We start from the raw sequence: 23,482 nt of genomic DNA, 5'->3' as shown, positions 1-23,482 counted from the left end.
GCAATTCCTAGAACATTGAGCATCTTCGTAAGTTTTACCCGTAAGGCGCGGTTGCCGGAACCTGTTCCGGCAACCACCTTTTGTACAAGTCTTGCCGCTGTTGCATGTAATCCTTTGTACAAAGCCGGGCGCAGACCCCGTGCATAAGTAAAGCTCATGTGCTCCGCACATCTTGTCAATTTCATGCTCTTTATTTTTTGGCATATATGATCTGACACTTTGTGCAGCACCTACTCCACGGTAAGCAATAACGAGCCGTAAGGCTCCATATCTTTATTTTCTCCTCTTTCTTTTTTCTCAAGGAAAGGAAGGTTCCCTCGCCCACAAGTTTGCCGGGGGGGGGGGGGAAGGAGAAGATAATGGTATGGACCAGGCGTCGTTCAAGAAAGTCTCGCCTTGCCGGGTAGCAAACAATAGAAAAGCTAAGTTGCCAAAGTTTGAGCAATCAGATTTTTTAAATTTAAGTTATCTCCCTTGAACGACCGCACTTTGTATGGAAAACCTGTGCGCGGAGGAACCAACTCGTAGCTAGTTGCGCCCTTACTTTGTTTCGAGTCCGCTCAACAACTTAAGTGAGCTGCGACTAGTTGCGACAAGGTTTCTTGTCGGTAGCAGCACCGCCAGCAGGCTGCTGACGTCCCACACTCAGCGCTCGCGGCTAAGGTGCTTGCACCGGCAAGTTCCCTAAAAGCGTAGGGCAAAAACATACAAAGGGAGGAATCAAGTAAAGGGAATAACATTGCAATCATTACCCGGAATAGAGTTATATTACAAGGTAGCTTGTCGCGGCTCTAACAGATTGTTCTCATAACATGACCAGCAGCGACAAGAAAAGAAGAAAACAGGCGGCCTAGTCTACGCGATCGCCCTCAATCCTCTTGATCCCGCTCACCTTGTCCACAATGGGTGCGACAAGGGTCTTGAGCGCCTCCAGATCAGCATCCGGCGGCAGGGTCTTGAGGACGTTGGTGAGGTTGAGGCCCGGGTTGCGGAAGGCCACCTTCACCAACACCTTTTGAAGAGCTCCCGCGCAGATCTTGCGCGACTCGTCGGCCAGCTGCTTTGGGATCTTCTCCCGGAGCCGCTGGAGGACCGTCGCCACGCCTTTGAAGAACAAGATGAGCTTGGCGCTGAGTTGGAGGTTCTCGTCGGAAGGATACCCGAGATCCTCCATCCCCAGCTGCGCGAGCTCCCTGTCAATGTCTGCGGCAACATTCACAAGACCCTCCGTCCAGTGCTCCACATTCTCCCTGAAAGCATTCTGGGCGGCGGCAGCACTCTCCAGCAGCGCCTTGTCAGCCTTGATCTCCTCCTTCAAGGCCACCTCCTGCTCCTTGGCGCCGTCCAGCGTCTTGGTCAAAGTGGTCAGCTTCAACTCAAGATTTGCGTTGGAGTCCTTGGCGGCGCTAAGCTCCTCACCGCTCGCCTTGAGATTGGCCTCCAGCTGTGCCACCTTCATCTCCAGCTCTTTCTTGGCGGCCTCGACGGCTGCGGCAGCATCCTCCGCTTGCTTGAGGGCTCCGCCAAATTTTTCCTCACGCGCGGCAAGCTCCTCGTGGGCGTCAAGGTTGACCTTCCGCTGCGCCAGCTCGCCCTCCTGCGCAGACAGCTTCTCAGCGGCAAGCTGCTGTTGCTCTCCGACTTCAACCTTCTCGAGGAGGAAGGCCTTCTGCTCTTCGGCGAGTTGCTCCCGCTCCTCCGCCAGGGACCGGAGAGCTTCCTGGTGGAGACCCCGGAGCTCCTCCACGCGCTTCTCGATGTCCGCTCCCGCCTTCGCGACAAGCGCCTCGCGGGATTCCAGCTTGGCTTGCCGCGCGCGGTAGAGTGACAACAGCTTCCGCAGCAGCCGCTCCTCCTCAGGCTCGCCGCTGCTGCTGCTCGGCGCGTCAACCAGCGTCAGCCCAGCGGAGGCGAGCACCTCTCCATCAAAGCTCTCTCCTTCGACCGGCACCCTGGAGCTCGACGCCCAGGGGAGGTTGATGAAGACGCCATTGCCGGCCCTCAAGTAGACGCCTGGCTGGGGCTCTTCGGAGCCTGGCGCTGCGGCAGCGGCGGACGGGTCAGCGGTTGATGTAGCGCCTAGCACTCCTGCGGCCTCAGGGCCGTCAGTGCGATCGCCAGACCCCCCGCCTGCTTCTGCGGCGGCAGCTTTGGCGGCCTCTGCGCCGGCGGGATCGTCAACACCGGCTGCTTCTTCGGTGGCAGCGACATCGTCGGCGGCAACCTCGGTCTCCATCGGCTCCGCAGCAGATGGGTCTGACGGCCGGAAAAAGGAGAAGAGTCAAGCAAATATCCAACAAGAAGAAGATCAAAAGAAGAACCCAAGGGAAGTTTTTGAAGCGAGAGGATTGCCTGTACCAGGTTCTGCAGTCGTGGTCTCCGCCGCCGGGGGGCCGCTGGTGCTGTCCCTTGCCGGAGAACTCTCCCTTGCCGGAGACTTCTCCCTTGCCGGAGAACTCTCCCATGCCGGAGGACTCTCCCTTGGCTCCTGGTGGGGCTTCTCTGCTCCTACAGAAACCAACAGTCAGATGTCAGCAAAGACAGAGTATCCATGCGCTCCCAACAGCGGAAAGCGAACCATATACTTACGCTGGGGGCTGCTCTGGAGAACGGTTGCCGGGTCCTGCAAGGATGTCTCGGGCGTACCCCCTGCTGTCGCGGTGGGTTTGTCCTCGATGACAATCACCGGGACCTGGGCTCTCTTCGCTGCTCTCTGGGCCAGAGTCCTAAAAAGGAACAAGTTCAGAATAAAGCAAATGAGATACAAGACAAAACAGCAAGAATTGAAGAACTACAAGTACAACAAGAGAATCTTACTCTTCTTCTTCTTTGTCGGAGCTGAACGCAGAGAAGTCGAAGTCCGGCTCACGTGCAGCGCGCGGAGGCGGAGGAGTAGTTTCCCTTGGCCGCTTGGCGGGAACAGTGGCGGTGGCCTGAGACGACCCCGCTCCGGCTGCCGCCGCAGCGTGAGAAGCGGCAGGAGCAGAAGCGGTGGTCCGGGTGGACCCCGCTCCAGTTGCGGCAGCAGCGTGAGGCGCTCCCGCGGCAACAGTGCATGCCGCGGTGGAGCGTGTCGCGCGGCGCGGCGGCTGTTGACTCGCCTGCCGCCCCGCTACGTCCCCGGCCTTGCGGAGACGCCTTCTTGGTGGAGATGGAGCCTCTGCTTGCGGCGAGCTGCCTGAAGGTGAGGAGGAAGAGGAGTTGATCTCCAGCGAGCCGCTCGTATCCTCGGCTGGCTCGTTCGACCCGACGCCATGCCCGGCAAGTTCTTTCTCGCCGACGGGCTCCTCTCGCTCGGCACGGCTTGCCGCCTCTGCTGCATCTGCCTCCTCCACGGTGAATCCAAATTCTCCCGCGGCTGCGGCTGCCGCCGCCTCTTCCAGCCTAGTGGCGATGCGTGTCATCTCCGCATCGGTGGTGTCGCGGGTGAGGCTATCCTTCTCGTCGGGGCGGACCGGCACTTCTACCAAGCCATCGAAGAATTGCTGCACGACGTCGTCTGCAGGCTCTTGCCAAGTCGGGACAATTCCATGCGAATCGCACAGCGGCATCATTGCACGGATGCGGTCGAGCGCGGAGTTGTTGCACAGCGGAACGACCCCCCCGGCAACCTGAACACTTCGGGATGTTGAGGGTCGTACTTGAACAGCTCCCGAAGCATCGCGTTGAGCTCCAGAACAGTGAAGTTGAAGTTGAGGCCCGGACGCAGCCTCATGATATCCGCCGCATTCTTGAATTCCCAGGCGGGTCTCCCCCGTTCCTGCAGGGGGGCGATGCGGCGACGAAGAAAATCTGCGCCAACAGCGCCTACAGTGAGCCCGGTAAGCCTGAGGCGTAGGATCCGGGTGACGGCAATCTTCAGCCTATCGTCTTCCGGGGCCACGTCACTCCAATTGCTACCGCGTGCTACTGGGGCTTGGCGTCGGGCGGTAAATGGCTGCGGGTTCTCCTCGACAATCCAGCACCAGTCTGCTCTCCATTCCTCCCACTTGCCGCGGAACTCTCCCTCCAGATAAGTGTCCTTCTTGCCGGCCCTCGAGATCCAGGCGATTCCGCCAGATAAAGGCTCTCCTCTCTCTACTCGGGGCATAAAGAAGTGGCGAAAAAGGGCTACATTGGGATGGACTCCGACAAAGTTTTCGCAGAGATGTGCGAAAACTGCCATGGTCAGAACAACATTGGGGGTGAAATCAAGGAGGTGGAACCCGTAGGTGTTCATAATATCGCAGAAGAACTCAGAGAAAGGCGGGCAGAGCCCGCAGTAGAAGAACAAGGCGAAGAAGGGATATCCGTTTGGAGCCGTTTTCCAAGCGGCGGCCGGAAGTACCTTCGTGCGCGGATGCGCTCGCGTCTCCGTCGACCAGAAGAGGTAGTAGTTCTCCCTCAGCTCCCTCGCGGCGAGCTTGGGGGGGGGGAAGATTGCCCGCTCCTTTCGCAGCGCCGCAAGCCGCTGCGCCTCGGTCGACTTCACAACCTTCCCCTTGTCGGCTCTCGGAGCCATGGCGGAAGTAGTGGAGGGGGTCGACGGCGTTGGTGATGCTGGTGGCGATGGGGGGCGGGGCGCTGCTCTCTTTCAGATTTGGGAAGGCAAGGGAGCGGCGGAGATTTCCGAGATTGAAGCAGCAACCGGCGAATGGGCGAACTACCCCTGTTTCCCCTGCTTATAAATAAGGAGGGGGCGGACGTTCCACCTTTCCGAATAAAGAAACCACCCACGATCTCTCCCACGACGCCGCATTCAACGCGTGCCGTTCGGGGAGGGCGCGGTGGATACGGGGAGAGATACGGCGTAACCCAGGCCGCGCGTGCCCGTGCCCTGCTTTGGGCCTGGCCCAATAGCGCTCGGCACCGTGTATGGCCCAGGCCCGGGGGCTCCTGTCGGTGTACTAGAGTAGGGGTACCCTAGTATCCCGAACTTGTGCACGGGCAGTCGCAGCATCCCGCGGCAAGGCTTGCCGGGTGACTGCCAAGGTCCTCCGTGGTTACTTTGGAGCCATTCAAGGACAAAGTATCCAAACCAAGGCATCTCAAGACCCTGGCAAGAGGAGCTTGCCGGGAAGGCCAACCAAGGCATCTCAAGACCCCGGCAAGAGGAGCTTGCCGGGAAGGCCAACCAAGGCACCTCAAGGAACTTGCCGCGACGCGCCACGCGTCCCGGCAAGGCCCGGTGAGCGACAAGTTCCCGGACGCGACAAGACAACGACCGCGGCAAGGCGCTTGCCGCGGCAAGCCACCACTCTGTGCCCGCGCTCCAGCACATCCACCAACGTGTCGCTCTGGGACCCTTCCAGGCGTACGTGGCGGGAGGCTGAGCAGCCAGCGGTGCACGGTGGCGAGCGGCGCTGACAAGATTGCCATCGTGGCGAGCGGTGGCGTCCCTGACGGTCCCTTTTGCACTGTTTAGGCGACGCAGACGGGCATTTAATGCCCTTGTCCCCTGCCGTCAGGGTTAGGTATGATACACTGTAGCAGGTAGCTGTACCTACCGCAGCACCTTTCCATTTTTACCCTTTGTCTCCGTTGCCACCTGTCGGTGACCCCTTGAGCATATAAAAGGAGGCCCGTGCGCAACGTGGAGGGGGGAGGAAGAGAACATTCATGCTCAGTCTCGTTAGCGGCTGGGGGGTACTGTAGCACTCCGCGCTCCCGAGTAAGAACTCAATACAAACCACAAAGCAGGAGTAGGGTTTTACGCATCCGTGCGGCCCGAACCTAGGTAAACTGCTCGTGTGCTTCGCCTCGATCCGCTCTTCGTGCGACCCTCGCCCCTGCCGAACCAAAAGGGACTCGGTCCGCCAGTCCCATAGGTGTTCGTGGATTAGTCCCCCGGCACTTTGTCATCGGTATGTTACTTGCCCAAGATTCGATCGTCGGTGTCTCAATACCTAGTTCAATCTCATTACCGACAAGTCTCTTTACTCATTCCGTAATTCTACATCCCGTAACTAACTCATTAGCTATATTGCTTGCAAGGCTTATAGTGATGTACATTACCGAGAGGGCCCAGAGATACCTCTCCGACAATCAGAGTGACAAATCCTAATCTCGATCTATGCCAACTCAACAAACACCATCGGAGACACCTGTAGAGCACCTTTATAATCACCCAGTTATGTTGTGACGTTTGGTAGAACACAAAGTGTTCCTCCAGTATTCAGAAGTTGCATGATCTCATAGTCATAGGAACATGTATAAGTTATGGAGAAAGCAATAGCAACAAACTAAACGATCATTGTGCTAGGCTAATGGATGGGTCTTGTCAATCACATCATTCTCTAATGATGTGATCCCGTTAATCAAATGACAACTCATGTCTATGGTTAGGAAACATAACCATCATTGATTCAATGAGCTAGTCAAGTAGAGGCAAACTAGTGACACTCTGTTTGTCTATATATTCACACATGTACTAAGTTTCCGGTTAATACAATTCTAGCATGAATAATAAATATTTATCATGATATAAGGAAATATAAATAACAACTTTATTATTGCCTCTAGGGCATATTTCCTTCAGTATCCCACTTGCACTAGAGTCAATAATCTAGTTCACATTGTCATGTGATTTAACACCAATAGTTCACATCTTTATGTGATTAGTTCACATCTCCATATGACTAACACCCAAAGGGTTTACTAGAGTCAATATTCTAGTTCACATCGCTATGTGATTAACACCCAAAGAGTGATCATGTTTTGCTTGTGAGAGAAATTTAGTCAACGGGTCTGCCACATTCAGAGCCGTATGTATTTTGCATTTTTTCTATGTCTACAATGCTTTGCATAGAGCTACTCTAGCTAATTGCTCCCACTTTCAATATGTATCTAGATCGAGACTTAGAGTCATCCAAATCGGTGTCAAAGCTTGAATCGACGTAACTTTTTATGATGAACTCTTTGTTACCTCCATAACCGAGAAACATTTCCTTATTCCACTAAGGATATTTTTTACCGTTGTCCAGTGATCCACTCCTGGATCACTATTGTACCCTCTTGTCAAACTTATGGTGAGGTACATAATAGGTCTGGTACACAACATAGCATAGTTTATAGAACCTATGACTGAGGCATAGGGAATGACTTTTCATTCTCTTTCTATTTTCTGCCGTAGTCGGGTTTTGAGTCTTTACTCAACTTCACACCTTGTAACACAAGCAAGAACTCCTTCTTTGGCTTTTCTGTTTTGAACTACTTCAAAATCTTGTCAAGGTATGTACTCATTGAAAATATATCAAGCGTCTTGATCTATCTCTATAGATCTTGATGCTCAATATGTAAGTATCTTCATCGAGGTCTTTCTTTGAAAAACTCTTTTCAAACACTCCTTTATGCTTTCCAGAAAATTCTACATTATTTCCGATCAACAATATGTCATTCACATATACTTGTCAGAAATGCTGTAGTGCTCCCACTCACTTTCTTGTAAATACATGCTTCACTGCAAGTCTGTATAAAACCATATGCTTTGATCACTTTATCAAAGTATATATTCCAACTCCGAGATGCTTACACCAGTCCATAGATGGATCGCTGGAGCTTGCACACTTTGTTAGCACCTTTAGGATTAACAAAACCTTCTTCTTGCATCATATACAACTCTTCTTTAAGAAATCCATTAAGGAATGCAATTTTGACATCCCTTTTCCAGATTTCATAAAATGTGGCAATTGCTAACATGATTCGGACAGACTTACACTACAAAAAAAATTACACTTTCGTGATGATACGTGTTTGTCACAGTAGGTCACGTTTTCTGTCATGCATGTACATCCATAACAAATTTATGACAGAATCAAGATAGTCATACATGTGCTGTCGTAGAAGTGTTCCATGACATTACCAAAATTATCATCACGGAAGTGTCCACTTCCATGACGATAAATCGCGTGTCACAGAAGTGCTTTCATCAAGGGTGACCGACACGTGGCATCCACCGTAACGGAATGCTGTTAAGCTATCGGGTCCGGTTTTGGATCCGATAACCCGTTAACAGCCCCGACCAATGGGGATTTTCCATGTGTGAAATCATCATTGGCTGGAGGAAACACGTGTCGGCTCACCGTTGGGACAGATGTCATCCACTTATTGGACCGAAAGCGCCTATGATACGTCGACACGTGGCACGGCCCAACAAAGGCCCATTCCTGTGAAAAGGCCGACCCGTTTGACTTGGTCAAAAGGTGGCGGGCCGGCCCATGACAAGCTTGTTAATGGCATGTTCGCATATAGCCCATTTATAGCCCGCTAACCCAGGGCCCGTTTACGGCCTATCTGAATTAGGCCCAGTAGCGTCATCTGGGCCGTCCAATATAATTCCATCCCGTTTTAACTTCGAGCCCATGTATGGTCCATGATGTCTTTCGGCCCATATGAGGCCCTTATTACTCTCGGCCCATTAATGGCCCGTGGTAAAACTGGCCCGTAATGAACATTGTATCACTTTATACCCATTAACGGCACTTGGTGAAACTGGCCCGTAATGAGCAGTGTATCACTTTATGCCCATTAACGGTCCATTATTCCGTTGGGCCGTTTCTAGCCCATGTTATCTTTCGGCCTTCTCGGGGCCCATTTATTCTTGGGCTCATTTCCACATTCATTTACTTACGGCCCGTTACTGTCATTTTCTGCTTGTGGGCCAAATTCAGCCCGTGGTTACAGTCGGCCCGTTTGTGGCCCATTAATACGTTGGGTCGTTTTCATAGCGTCATCAAAATACGGCCCGTTATGGTCGGCCCATGAACGATTTCAACTCTAGCCCATTTTACGGCCATAATGTGGTCTGTTATTGGCCCATGTTTGGCCAACCGATCATACGGCCCGTAGAAGGCCCATTGATGATACGGCCCATAGAAGGCCCATTGTGTCTACGACCCATATAAGGCCCATTGTTTCTACGCCACGTAGAAGGCCCATTGTTTCTAAGGCCCGTAGGAGGCCCATGTTAACTACAACCAGTGGGCATAGTATGACATCATTCATATCACAAAACAACTGACATTAGACAAATAGGCAATTGTAACGTTGTGTGGGCAAGTCCAGCACGGAACTAGATTACAGGTCAATATCAAAGGAACATCACTCCTCTCTTTTAAACCTTGTAAGGTGCAATGATACGCTAAGACAATTGTGTATAAAATTGAAAAGAGTAATAGACATTGGCTGCAAACCATGCAGTTCAAGGCACAAGTCAGAGTAATATGACGCCCCCGATTCAATCATACACAATCAGACACGCAAACGTGTACGATCAAGATCAGGGACTCACGGGAAGATATCACAACACAACTCTACAAATAAAAATAAGTCATACAAGCATCATATTACAAGCCAGGGGCCTCGAGGGCTCAAATACAAGAGCTCGATCATAGACGAGTCAGCGGAAGCAACAATATCTGAGTACAGATATAAGTTAAACAAGTTTGCCTTAAGAAGGCTAGCACAAACTGGGATACAGATCGAAAGAGGCGCAGGCCTCCTGCCTGGGATCCTCCTAATCTACTACTGGTCGTTGTCAGCGGCCTGCACGTAGTAGTAGGCACCTCCCGAGTAGTAGCAGTCATCATCGACAGTGGCATCTGGCTCCTGGACTCCAAGTCTGGTCACAGCAATCGGGTATAGGAAGGGGGAAAAGGGGGATCAAAGCAACCGTGAGTACTCATCCAAAGTACTCGCAAGTAAGGAGCTACACTACATATGTATGCATTGGTATCAAATGGAAAAGGGGTAACATATGTGGACTGAACTGCAGAATGTCGGAATAAGAGGGGGATAGCTAGTCCTATCGAAGACTACGCTTCTGGTAACCTCCATCTTGCAGCAGAAAAAGAGAGTAGATGGTAAGTTCACCAAGTAACATCGCATGTGAAAGGACATGCGGTGCCCCCATGTGTGGTTTTGGTAATTGATGATAATCTCTATGGACTAGCGGTTGCCTTGAATTATATTTGAAGCATTTGTCCATAGGATTGTCTTGAAGTCCATGTGTTGGTTTCAAGGAGTTTATGAGATGGACAAAGTGTTTTTCAAGGAATTATCCAAAGATTGGTCATGTGTGAGTTGAGCTTATTGCAAGCATGTCTTAAAGAAGAAGATTGTGTGATCATTCATGTTTACCTTCAAGACATCATCCAAATGAAGAGAGTTGGAAAGATTCAATGTTGATCAAGACTAAGTCAAGAGTGAATCAAGTTGATCAACTCACAAAGCGTAGAAGAAGTACCGAGAGGGATCAAGTGATCCCATGGTATGGTAAGCATTGTCCATTACGCTTTGTGTACTAACCCATGGTGTACGTGAGAGTTCTTTGTGGGGTTAGGTATGTTTCCATGGTCTTGCGTCAAGAGGAAGATCTCATACAACCCATGGAGGATGACATCAAGTGGTGATTGTTATCAAGTTTGCAGTGTGCAAGTTCAAGTGGAGCAACTCGAAGAGTGGCTCACCCATAATGGAGTATGGGGGAGCAATCAAGCTTGAAGCTTGCCGTCCATTGTGGTGTCAATGGAATTGTGAAGATGTGCCAAAGAGTGGCTCACCCATAGTGGAGTATGGGGGAGCAATCAACTAGTCTTCATCGAGCCAACACAATCAAGAAAGGTGGTCCAACTTGAGGAAGTCAAGATCGTCATCATCTAGATCAAGTGGACTATGTGCAAGGCAAAGGTTTGCCCTTGATAGGTTTTCTATTTTACCGGTCTCATAGTGGTAGTTGGGAGACTGGGTTGTAGGATCGATTACCGTACTATCAAGGGGGGCTCTCTAGGGAGTAGCTTGATCGTATCATTCGTCGAGAGCTCAAACCATTGCATCCTTGCATCATATTTCTTGGTTCTTGTTTTGTTTCATTTGTGAGTCTTAGAGCTTATGGTCATCTTGATGACAAGCTTGAGTTCATCGAAAACGGAGTTCGCATGCATCTTCTATGATGTTTTCGGTGTTGGAGGTTTTACCGGTCTTATCCGAGGAAGGGTTCTCACCATTTTATTATGGTCCTTTTCTCATTTGCTTCTTATTGATATTTCTCTCAAGATTGTGTTAGCCCTTGTCATTAGCTTTCCATCAAACTTGGTTTCGTTGAATTCGGAGCTCGTATGCGAAAGTTGTGGCTGTTTTGATATTGCCTGTTTTACGCAGAGAGGTTGTACCGCCCCATGGAGAGGTTGTACCGCTTGACCGGTACAACCGGTGTTTGGAGCGGTTGTACCGCTCCAGAATTGGTCCGGAGGTTGTACCAGTCATGTACCGCTCTACCACCGGACTGGTCTCTGTTGTGGTGCGGTTGTTGGGCGGTTGTGGGCCGGTTGTACCGCTTATTGCCTGTTACCGGTTGTACCGGTGCTCATAGAGGTTGTACCGCTCCTATGTTATTCTGTACATAATGGGCAGATTCGTGGGGACCTATTTAAGGGGGTCTTCTTCCCCAATGGTTCCCCGTCTCTTGAGCTCGTTTTTGCCCCCATTGTTGACCTTCTTTGAGCTTGCTAACTCTCAATCCCTCCATGGATTCTTGCTAGTTTTTGAGGGAAAAGAGAGAGGAGATCTAGATCTACATTTCCACCAATCACTTTCTCCTCTATGTGAGGGGAACCCCTTGGATCTAGATCTTGGAGTTCTTGGTGTTCTCCTTCTTGTTCTTCCTCTCATTTTCCTCCCTAGCATTAGTTGCTCCGGTGGGATTTGAGAGAGGACTTGGGCACTCCGTGTGCCCTTGCCATTGCATTTGGTGCATCGGTTTGAATTCTCCACGGTGATACGTGGAAGTGAAGTTTGAGAAGCTTATTACTCTTGGGTGTTTGGGCACCCTAGAGCTTGTTCCTCTTGGGTGCCTTGGCGCCCTAGACGGTTGGTGTTGTTCGGAGCTCAATCATTGTGGTGTAAAGCTCCGGGCAAGCGTCGGGGTCTCCAATTAGGTTGTGGAGATCGCCTCGAGCAATTTGACGGGTACCGGTGACCGCCCCCAAGGGTTGCCAAAGTGTACGGGTTCGGTGACCGCCCCCAAGGGTTGCCATTTGTACGGGTTCGGTGACCGCCCTCAAGGGTCCCTTAGTGGAATCACGGCATCTTGCATTGTGCGAGGGCGTGAGGAGATTACGGTGGCCCTAGTGGCTTCTTGGGGAGCATTGTGCCTCCACACCGCTCCAAACGGAGATTAGCATCCACAAGGGTGTGAACTTCGGGATACATCGTCGTCTTCGCGTGCCTCGGTTATCTCTTACCCGAGCTCTTTACTTATGCACTTTACTTTGTGATAGCCATATTGTTTCTTGTCATATATCTTGCTATCACCTAGTAGTTTATCTTTCTTAGCATAAGTTGTTGGTGCACATAGGTGAGCCTAGTTGTTGTAGGTTTTGTGCTTGACAAATTAACCGCTAGGTTTATTCCGCATTTGTTCAAGCCTAAACCATAATTATTTTAAAATGCCTATTCACCCCCCCTCTAGGCGACATCCACGATCTTTCAATTGGTATCAGAGCCTCGTCTCTCTTTGTAAGGCTTAACCGCCTAGAGAGTAAAGATGTCGACTAGGGGATTAGGATTCTCTGACACTCTTAGTTTCGATGGCACAAATTTTGATGTTTGGGTAATTCGCATGCTTAATCTCTTCAGGGTCATGGACCCAAATTTAGAGCGAATTGTAGATATGGGTTTTTATCCTCCAAAGGATCCCCAAAGATTATCTTTAGAGGATGAGAAAAACTCTTATCTCAATGCTCAAGCTTCTAATGTGCTTTTCGATGCTTTGAGCAATGTAGTTATATTTCAACTCATGCCGTTCCGGGATGCTCATGAGTTGTGGACAAAGCTTCAAGATAAATATGGTGTGTCCAAGATTTGTGGAGATGATTGTTCTCCCTCCACCTTTGTCCGTGTTGCCTTCTCAACTTCTTCTACTTCACCTACATGTGGGTTGCCACAAGGTAATGACATGGTGAGTAGTGGTGTACATTGCAATGATGATAGTGGGCTTATTGTTAATAATCCTTCATCACTTTCTTATTGCAATGCTTCATCTTTGGACTTTAGCACTCTGAGCACTCCAAATGTTTCACATGCTTGTGTTGATAGTTCTTGCATATCATGTAGAAATTGCTTGACTAAAGCTTATGATGATATGTTTACTATGTCTTGTTGCCATGATAAAAATGCATGTATTTCCTCGAATTGTTATGCTAACAATGTAGAGGAAACCCAACACTCCATGGAACAATATGTGGTCTTGAATGGTGCTTCAAGGGATCCTACATCACCATCTATTGCATTTTGCCTTATGGCCAAGGCTTCAAAGGTATCTCCCACTTTGAATCCCAATATATCTTGTGATGATATTGATGATGGCAAGAGTGATGATGATGTTGATTATGATGAAGAGAATGATGATGTTGCCTCCTTAAAAATTAAGGGGGAAATGATTTTTAAAGCTCTTCTTAAGAATAAAATTGCTCGTTCCAACTTCATGGAAATCATGTCTATTGCAATTGAGGGCAAGAAATATATTGATGAGTTGGAATATCGTCTTGAGGAGCATGAGGTCACCATTGATAAAATGGAAGGTCATGAGCGTGATTACGCTAATGAGATTGCAGACCTCTCTCAAGTTCTTGATCTTGAACAAACCACCAAGGAATCTCTTGAGGAGACTTTTGCTCTAGAATTTGTTGGGGAACGTTGCAGAAAACAAAAATTTTCCTACGATTTCACCAAGATCCATCTAGGAGTTCATCTAGAAACGAGTGATTGGATTGCATCTACATACCTTTGTAGATCACGTGCGGAAGCGTTCAAAGAACGGGGATGAGGAAGTCGTACTCGACGTGATCCAAATCACCGGAGATCCTAGCGCCGAACGGATGGCACCTCCGCGTTCAACACACGTACGGTCAGTGTAACGTCTCCTCCTTCTTGATCCAGCAAGGGGGAAGGAGAGGTTGAGGAAGATGGCTCCAGCAGCAGCACGACGGCGTGGTGGTGATGGAGCTGCAGTACTCCGGCAGGGCTTCGCCAAGCACTATGGAGGAGGAGGATGTGTTGGAGAGGGAGAGGGAGGCACCAAAGGCAAAATTCAGAAGTCCTCCATCTCCCCACTATATATAGGAGGGCCAAGGGGGGGGGGGCGCCGTCCCTAGGAGATCTAATCTCCTAGGGGGGTGCGGCCAAGGGGAGGAATCCCTCCTCCCCAAGGCACCTAGGGGTGCCTTCCCCCTTTGGGACTCTTCCCTCCTTGAAACCCTAGGCGCATGGGCCTCTTGGGGCTGGTGCCCTTGGCCCATGTAGGCCAAGGCGCACCCCCTACAGCCCATGTGCCCCCCCGGGACAGGTGGCCCCACCCGGTGGACCCCCGGGACCCTTCCGGTGGTCCCGGTACAATACCGGTGACCACGAAACTTGTCCCGATGCCCGAAATAGCACTTCCTATATATAATTCTTTACCTCCGGACCATTCCGGAACTCCTCGTGACGTCCGGGATCTCATCCGGGACTCCGGACAACATTCGGGTTACTGCATATACATATCCCTACAACCCTAGAGTCACCGAACCTTAAGTGTGTAGACCCTACGGGTTCGGGAGACATGTAGACATGACCGAGATCGCTCTCTGGTCAATAACCAACAGCGGGATCTGGATACCCATGTTGGTTCCCACATGCTCCTCGATGATCTCATCGGATGAACCACGATGTCGAGGATTCAAGCAACCCCGTATACAATTCCCTTTGTCAATCGGTATGTTACTTGCCCGAGATTCGATCGTCGGTATCCCAATACCTCGTTCAATCTCGTTACCGGCAAGTCACTTTACTCGTGTCGTAATGCATGATCCCGTTAACAGACACTTGGTCACTTTGAGCTCATAATGATGATGCATTACCGAGTGGGCCCAGTGATACCTCTCCGTCATACGGAGCGACAAATCCCAGTCTTGATCTGTGTCAACCCAACAGACACTTTCGGAGATACCCGTAGTATACCTTTATAGTCACCCAGTTACGTTGTGACGTTTGGTACACCCAAAGCACTCCTACGGTATCCGGGAGTTACACGATCTCATGGTCTAAGGAAAGGATACTTGACATTGGAAAAACTCTAGCAAACGAACTTAACGATCTTATGCTATGTTTAGTATTGGGTCTTGTCCATCACATCATTCTCCTAATGATGTGATCTCATTATCAATGACATCCAATGTCCATAGTCAGGAAACCATGACTATCTGTTGATCAACGAGCTAGTCAACTAGAGGCTTACTAGGGACATGTTGGTGTCTATTATTCACACATGTATTACGATTTCCGGATAATACAATTATAGCATGAATAAAGACAATTATCTTGAACAAGGAAATATAATAATAATGCTTTTATTATTGCCTCTAGGGCATATTTCCAACAGTCTCCCACTTGCACTAGAGTCAATAATCTAGTTACATTGTGATGAATCGAACACCCATGGAATTCTGGTGTTGATCATGTTTTGCTCTAGGGAGAGGTTTAGCCAACAGATCTGCTACATTCAGGTCCGTAAGTACTTTACAAATATCTATGTCTCCATTTTGAACATTTTCACGAATGGAGTTGAAGCGACGCTTGATGTGCCTTGTCTTCTTGTGAAACCTGGGCTCCTTGGCAAGTGCAATAGCTCCAGTGTTGTCACAGAAGAGCTTGATCGGCCCCGACGCATTGGGTATGACTCCTAGGTCGGTGATGAACTCCTTCACCCAAATTGCTTCATGCGCTGCCTCCGAGGCTGCCATGTACTCCGCTTCACATGTAGATCCCGCCACGACGCTCTGCTTGCAACTGCACCAGCTTACTGCCCCACCATTCAAAATATACACGTATCCGGTTTGTGACTTAGAGTCATCCAGATCTGTGTCGAAGCTAGCGTCGACATAACCTTTTACGACGAGCTCTTCGTCACCTCCATAGACGAGAAACATTTCCTTAGTCCTTTTCAGGTACTTCAGGATATTCTTGACCGCTGTCCAGTGTTCCTTGCCGGGATTACTTTGGTACCTTCCTACCAAACTTACGGCAAGGTTTACATCAGGTCTGGTACACAGCATGGCATACATAATAGAACCTATGGCTGAGGCATAGGGGATGACACTCATCTCTTCTATATCTTCTGCCGTGGTCGGACATTGAGCTGAGCTCAACTTCACACCTGGCAACACAGGCAAGAACCCATTCTTAGACTGATCCATATTGAACTTCTTTAATATCTTATCAAGGTATGTGCTTTGTGAAAGACCTATGAGGCGTCTTGATCTATCTCTATAGATCTTGATGCCTAATATATATGCAGCTTCTCCAAGGTCCTTCATTGAAAAACTCTTATTCAAGTAGGCCTTAATGCTGTCCAAGAGTTCTATATCATTTCCCATCAAAAGTATGTCATCTACATATAATATGAGAAATGCTACAGAGCTCCCACTCACTTTCTTGTAAACGCAGGCTTCTCCATAAGTCTGCGTAAACCCAAACGCTTTGATCATCTCATCGAAGCGAATGTTCCAACTCCGAGATGCTTGCACCCGCCCATAAATCGAGCGTTGGAGCTTGCACACCTTGTCAGCATACTTAGGATCGACAAAACCTTCCGGCTGCATCATATACAATTCTTCCTTAAGGAAACCATTAAGGAATGCCGTTTTGACGTCCATTTGCCATATTTCATAATCATAGAATGCGGCAATTGCTAACATGATTCGGACGGACTTTAGCTTCGCTACCGGTGAGAAAGTCTCATCGTAGTCAACCCCTTGAACTTGTCGATAACCCTTAGCGACAAGCCGAGCTTTATAGATGGTCACATTACCATCCGCGTCTGTCTTCTTCTTAAAGATCCATTTATTTTCTATGGCTCGCTGCTCAACGGGCAAGTCAGTCAAAGTCCATACTTCGTTTTCATACATGGATCCTATCTCGGATTTCATGGCTTCTAGCCATTTGTCGGAATCCGGGCCCGCCATCGCTTCTTCATAGTTCGAAGGTTCATCGTTGTCTAACAACATGATTTCCAACACAGGGTTGCCGTACCACTCTGGTGCGGAACGTGTCCTTGTGGACCTTCGAATTTCAGTAGGATCTTGATCAGAAGTATCTTGATCATCATCATTAACTTCCTCTCTTGTCGGTGCAGGCACCTCAGAAACATTTTCTTGAGTTGCGCCATTTTCCGGTTCAAGAGGTAATACTTCATCAAGTTCTACTTTCCTCCCACTTACTTCTTTCGAGAGGAACTCTTTCTCCAGAAAGGACCCATTCTTGGCAACAAAGATCTTGCCTTCGGATCTGAGGTAGAAGGTATACCCAATAGTTTCTTTAGGGTATCCTATGAAGACGCATTTTTCCGATTTGGGTTCGAGCTTTTCAGGTTGAAGTTTCTTGACATAAGCATCGCATCCCCAAACTTTTAGAAACGACAGCTTAGGTTTCTTCCCAAACCATAATTCATATGGTGTCGTCTCAACGGATTTCGACGAAGCCTTATTTAAAGTGAATGCGGCAGTCTCTAAAGCATAGCCCCAAAAAGATAGCGGTAAATCGGCAAGAGACATCATAGATCGCACCATATCTAATAGAGTGCGATTACGACGTTCGGACACACCATTACACTGAGGTGTTCCAGGAGGCGTGAGTTGTGAAACTATTCCACATTTTCTTAAGTGTGTGCCAAACTCGTGACTCAAGTATTCTCCTCCACGATCTGATCGCAGGAACTTGATTTTCCTGTCACGTTGATTCTCAACCTCACTCTGAAATTCCTTGAACTTTTCAAAGGTCTCAGACTTGTGTTTCATTAAGTAGACATACCCATATCTACTCAAGTCATCAGTGAGGGTGAGAACATAACGATAGCCACCGCGAGCCTCAATGCTCATTGGACCGCACACATCAGTATGTATGATTTCCAATAAGTTGGTTGCTCACTCCATTGTTCCTGAGAACAGAGTCTTGGTCATTTTACCCATGAGGCATGGTTCGCACGTGTCAAATGATTCGTAATCAAGAGACTCTAAAAATCCATCTGCATGGAGCTTCTTCATGCGTTTGACACCTATGTGACCAAGGCGGCAGTGCCACAAGTATGTGGGACTATCATTATCAATCTTACATCTTTTGGCACTCACACTATGAACATGTGTAGCATTACGCTCGAGATTCATTAAGAATAAACCATTCACCATCGGAGCATGACCATAAAACATATCTCTCATATAAATAGAACAACCATTATTCTCGGATTTAAATGAGTATCCATCTCGTATTAAACGAGATCCTGATACAATGTTCATGCTCAAACTTGGCACTAAATAACAATTATCGAGGTTCAAAACTAATCCCGTAGGTAAATGTAGAGGTAGCGTGCCGACGGCGATCACATCGACTTTGGAACCATTCCCGACGCGCATCGTCACCTCGTCCTTCGCCAGTCTCCGCTTATTCCACAGCTCCTGTTTTGAGTTACAAATGTGAGCAACTGCACCGGTATCAAATACCCAGGAGCTACTACGAGTACTGGTAAGGTACACATCAGTTACATGTATATCACATATACCTTTCGTTTTGCCGGCCTTCTTGTCCGCTAAGTATTTGGGGCAGTTCCGCTTCCAGTGACCACTTTCCTTGCAATAAAAGCACTCAGTCTCGGGCTTGGGTCCATTCTTTGGCTTCTTCCCGGCAGCTTGCTTGTCGGGCGCGGCAACTCCCTTGCCGTCCTTCTTGAAGGTTTTCTTACCCTTGCCTTTCTTGAACTTAGTGGTTTTATTCACCATCAATACTTGATGTTCCTTTTTGACTTCTACCTCTGCTGATTTCAGCATTGCAAATACTTCAGGAATGGTCTTTTCCATCCCCTGCATATTGAAGTTCATCACAAAGCTCTTGTAGCTCGGTGGAAGCGACTGAAGGATTCTGTCAATGACCGCGTCATTCGGGAGATTAACTCCCAGCTGAGTCAAGCGGTTATGCAACCCAGACATAGTGAGTATGTGCTCACTGACAGAACTGTTTTCCTCCATCTTACAGCTGAAGAACTTGTCGGAGACTTGATATCTCTCAACCCGGGCATGAGCTTGGAAAACCATTTTCAGCTCCTCGAACATCTCATATGCTCCGTGTCTCTCAAAACGCTTTTGGAGCCCCGGCTCTAAGCTGTAAAGCATGCCGCACTGAACGAGGGAGTAGTCATCGGTACGTGCCTGCCAAGCGTTCATAACGTCTTGTTCTGCAGGGAGAATAGGTGCGTCACCTAGCGGTGCTTGTAGGACATAATCTTTCTTGGCAGCTATGAGGATGATCCTCAGGTTCCGGACCTAGTCCGTGTAGTTTATACTTCCTTGTTGCTCTAACGATGAAGCTTATACTTCCTCTAGTACTTGTGTTGAGACTAACCATGTAGAGGAAATCAAAGAGCTCAAGGCCCAAGTCACTTCTTTGAAGAAAGACTTGGAAAAGAGTCATGAAGGGAAATCCACACTCAACAATATCTTGAGTGTGCAAAAATCCCCCAATGACAAAGGTGGTCTTGGATTCAACTCCAATAAGAAGAAGTCCAACATGATCAAGAAGAAGGGCCAAGAACAAGTCAAGAATTCGGCCAAGATTGTTTGCTTCAAGTGCAAAGTAGAAGGGCGTCATGTTAGATCTTGCCCATTGAAGAAGAAGCCCATTAGTGACAAGCAACAAGGGAAGCGGCCACAAGTACACTCTCATTCTCAACCTCAAGTTGAAGAAAAGCCTCTTCCCAAGAAGACTCAAGCTTATGCTTCTCAAGTTGAGAAATCAAGTGAGAAGAAAGTGAAGAGTAGACGTTGCTACCTATGTCGCGAGAAAGGTCACCTCGCCTCTTCATGCACTAGTGGTAACTTATACAACCCAATTATTATTGATGATGTCTATTCTCTTGGGAAAGATAAGGTTGGCAATGTGGTTGCCAAGTTTGTTGGTACTCAAAGTGGTTTGAAGCAAAGAACCATTTGGGTAGCCAAGCCTATTGTGACTAACCTCTTAGGACCCAACTTGGTTGGGGACCAACAAGCTCAAACTTGATCAATAGGTGATGATGGTGGTCATTGGAGAATTGGCTACATTATGAAGAATTAAGGGGACTTCATCATTCTTATTGTCTCAAGCCAAGTCAATTGAATCATCAAGATTATATCTTATATCCAATGTGCCTCCTTGCGGTAACTTGTATAAACTCTCTTGAAAGTGATTGTCATCAATTACCAAAATGGGGGAGATTGAAAGGACATGCGGTGCCCCCATGTGTGGTTTTGGTAATTGATGACAATCTCTATGGACTAACGGTTGCCTTGAATTATATTTGAAGCTTTGTCCATAGGATTGTCTTGAAGTCCATGTGTTGGTTTCAAGGAGTTTATGAGATGGACAAAGTGTTTTTCAAGGAATTATCCAAAGATTGGTCATGTGTGAGTTGAGCTTATTGCAAGCATGTCTTAAAGAAGAAGATTGTGTGATCATTCATGTTTACCTTCAAGACATCATCCAAATGAAGAGAGTTGGAAAGATTCAATGTTGATCAAGACTAAGTCAAGAGTGAATCAAGTTGATCAACTCACAAAGCGTAGAAGAAGTCCCGAGAGGGATCAAGTGATCCCATGGTATGGTAAGCATTGTCCATTACGCTTTGTGTACTAACCCATGGTCTACGTGAGAGTTCTTTGTGGGGTTAGGTATGTTTCCATGGTCTTGCGTCAAGAGGAAGATCTCATACAACCCATGGAGGATGACATCAAGTGGTGATTGTTATCAAGTTTGCAGTGTGCAAGTTCAAGTGGAGCAACTCGAAGAGTGGCTCACCCATAATGGAGTATGGGGGAGCAATCAAGCTTGAAGCTTGCCGTCCATTGTGGTGTCAATGGAATTGTGAAGATGTGCCAAAGAGTGGCTCACCCATAGTGGAGTATGGGGGAGCAATCAACTAGTCTTCATCGAGCCAACACAATCAAGAAAGGTGGTCCAACTTGAGGAAGTCAAGATCGTCATCATCTAGCTCAAGTGGACTATGTGCAAGGCAAAGGTTTGCCTTGATAGGTTTTCTATTTTACCGGTCTCATAGTGGTAGTTGGGAGACCGGGTTGTAGGATCGATTGCCGTACTACCAAGGGGGGCTCTCTAGGGAGTAGCTTGATCGTATCATTCGTCGAGAGCTCAAACCATTGCATCCTTGCATCATATTTCTTGGTTCTTGTTTTGTTTCATTTGTGAGTCTTAGAGCTTATGGTCATCTTGATGACAAGCTTGAGTTCATCAAAAACGGAGTTCGCATGCATCTTCTATGATGTTTTCGGTGTTGGAGGTTTTACCGGTCTTATCCGAGGAAGGGTTCTCACCATTTTATTATGGTCCTTTTCTCATTTGCTTCTTATTGATATTTCTCTCAAGATTGTGTTAGCCCTTGTCATTAGCTTTCCATCAAACTTGGTTTCGTTGAATTCGGAGCTCATATGCGAAAGTTGTGGCTGTTTTGATATTGCCTGTTTTACACAGAGAGGTTGTACCGCCCCATGGAGAGGTTGTACCGCTTGACCGGTACAACCGGTGTTTGGAGCGGTTGTACCGCTCCAGAATTGGTCCGGAGGTTGTACCGGTCATGCACCGCTCTACCACCGGACTGGTCTCTGTTGTGGTGCGGTTGTTGGGCGGTTGTGGGCCGGTTGTACCGCTTATTGCCTGTTACCGGTTGTACCGGTGCTCATAGAGGTTGTACCGCTCCTATGTTATTCTGTACATAACGGGCAGATTCGTGGGGACCTATTTAAGGGGGTCTTCTTCCCCAATGGTTCCCCATCTCTTGAGCTCGTTTTCCCCCCATTGTTGACCTTCTTTGAGCTTGCTAACTCTCAATCCCTCCATGGATTCTTGCTAGTTTTTGAGGGAAAAGAGAGAGGAGATCTGCGCTAATCACTTTCTCCTCTATGTGAGAGGAACCCCTTGGATCTAGATCTTGGAGTTCTTGGTGTTCTCCTTCTTGTTCTTCCTCTCATTTTCCTCCCTAGCATTAGTTGCTCCGGTGGGATTTGAGAGAGAAGGACTTGGGCACTCCGTGTGCCCTTGCCATTGCATTTGGTGCATGGGTTTGAGTTCTCCACGGTGATACGTGGAAGTGAAGTTTGAGAAGCTTATTACTCTTGGGTGTTTGGGCACCCTAGAGCTTGTTCCTCTTGGGTGCCTTGGCGCCCTAGACGGTTGGTGTTGTTCGGAGCTCAATCATTATGGTGTAAAGCTCCGGGCAAGCGTCGTGGTCTCCAATTAGGTTGTGGAGATCGCCCCGAGCAATTTGACGGGTACCGGTGACCGCCCCCAAGGGTTGCCAAAGTGTACGGGTTCGGTGACCGCCCCCAAGGGTTTCCATTTGTACGGGTTCGGTGACCGCCCTCAAGGGTCCCTTAGTGGAATCACGGCATCTTGCATTGTGCGAGGGCGTGAGGAGATTACGGTGGCCCTAGTGGCTTCTTGGGGAGCATTGTGCCTCCACACCGCTCCAAACGGAGATTAGCATCCACAAGGGTGTGAACTTCGGGATACATCGTCGTCTTCGCGTGCCTTGGTTATCTCTTACCCGAGCTCTTTACTTATGCACTTTACTTTGTGATAGCCATATTGTTTCTTGTCATATATCTTGCTATCACCTAGTAGTTTATCTTGCTTAGCATAAGTTGTTGGTGCACATAGGTGAGCCTAGTTGTTGTAGGTTTTGTGCTTGACAAATTAACCGCGAGGTTTATTCCGCATTTGTTCAAGCCTAAACTGTAATTATTTTAAAACGCCTATTCACCCCCCCTCTAGGTGACATCCACGATCTTTCAATTGGTATCAGAGCCTCGTCTCTCTTTCTAAGGCTTAACCGCCTAGAGAGTAAAGATGTCGACTAGGGGATTAGGATTCTCTAACACTCTTAGTTTCGATGGCACAAATTTTGATGTTTGGGTAATTCGCATGCTCAATCTCTTCAGGGTCATGGACCCAAATTTAGAGCGAATTGTAGATATGGGTTTTTCTCCTCCAAAGGATCCCCAAAGATTATCTTTAGAGGATGAGAAAAACTCTTATCTCAATGCTCAAGCTTCTAATGTGCTTTTCGATGCTTTGAGCAATGTAGTTATATTTCAACTCATGCCGTTCCGGGATGCTCATGAGTTGTGGACAAAGCTTCAAGATAAATATGGTGTGTCCAAGATTTGTGGAGATGATTGTTCTCCCTCCACCTCTGTCCGTGTTGCCTTCTCAACTTCTTCTACTTCACCTACATGTGGGTTGCCACAAGGTAATGACATGGTGAGTAGTGGTGTACATTGCAATGATGATAGTGGGCTTATTGTTAATAATCCTTCATCACTTTCTTATTGCAATGCTTCATCTTTGGACTTTAGTACTCTGAGCACTCCAAATGTTTCACATGCTTGTGTTGATAGTTCTTGCATATCATGTAGAAATTGCTTGACCAAAT

General features: G+C 48.2%; 1 protein-coding gene across 2 annotated transcripts in view; it reads right to left on the bottom strand.

Moving 5' to 3' along the window:
• Window positions 1-367: 367 nt before the first annotated feature.
• LOC125506460 (uncharacterized) overlaps window positions 368-23,482 on the bottom strand; it is a 33,490-nt gene continuing 10,375 nt past the window's right edge. For both annotated transcript variants that reach the window (XM_087522312.1, XM_048671271.2), the window contains one exon: window positions 368-9,598. In XM_087522312.1, the coding sequence (XP_087378438.1) occupies window positions 851-2,236 (1,386 nt within the window). In that variant the 5' untranslated portion in view covers window positions 2,237-9,598 and the 3' untranslated portion in view covers window positions 368-850. The remainder of the gene's footprint in view (window positions 9,599-23,482) is intronic.

Source organism: Triticum urartu, chromosome 5A (assembly GCF_056163025.1).
Source record: "Triticum urartu cultivar PI428250 chromosome 5A, HENAU_Tu73, whole genome shotgun sequence".
NCBI lineage: Eukaryota > Viridiplantae > Streptophyta > Magnoliopsida > Poales > Poaceae > Triticum > Triticum urartu.
This window is presented reverse-complemented; position numbering and strand designations above follow the sequence as displayed.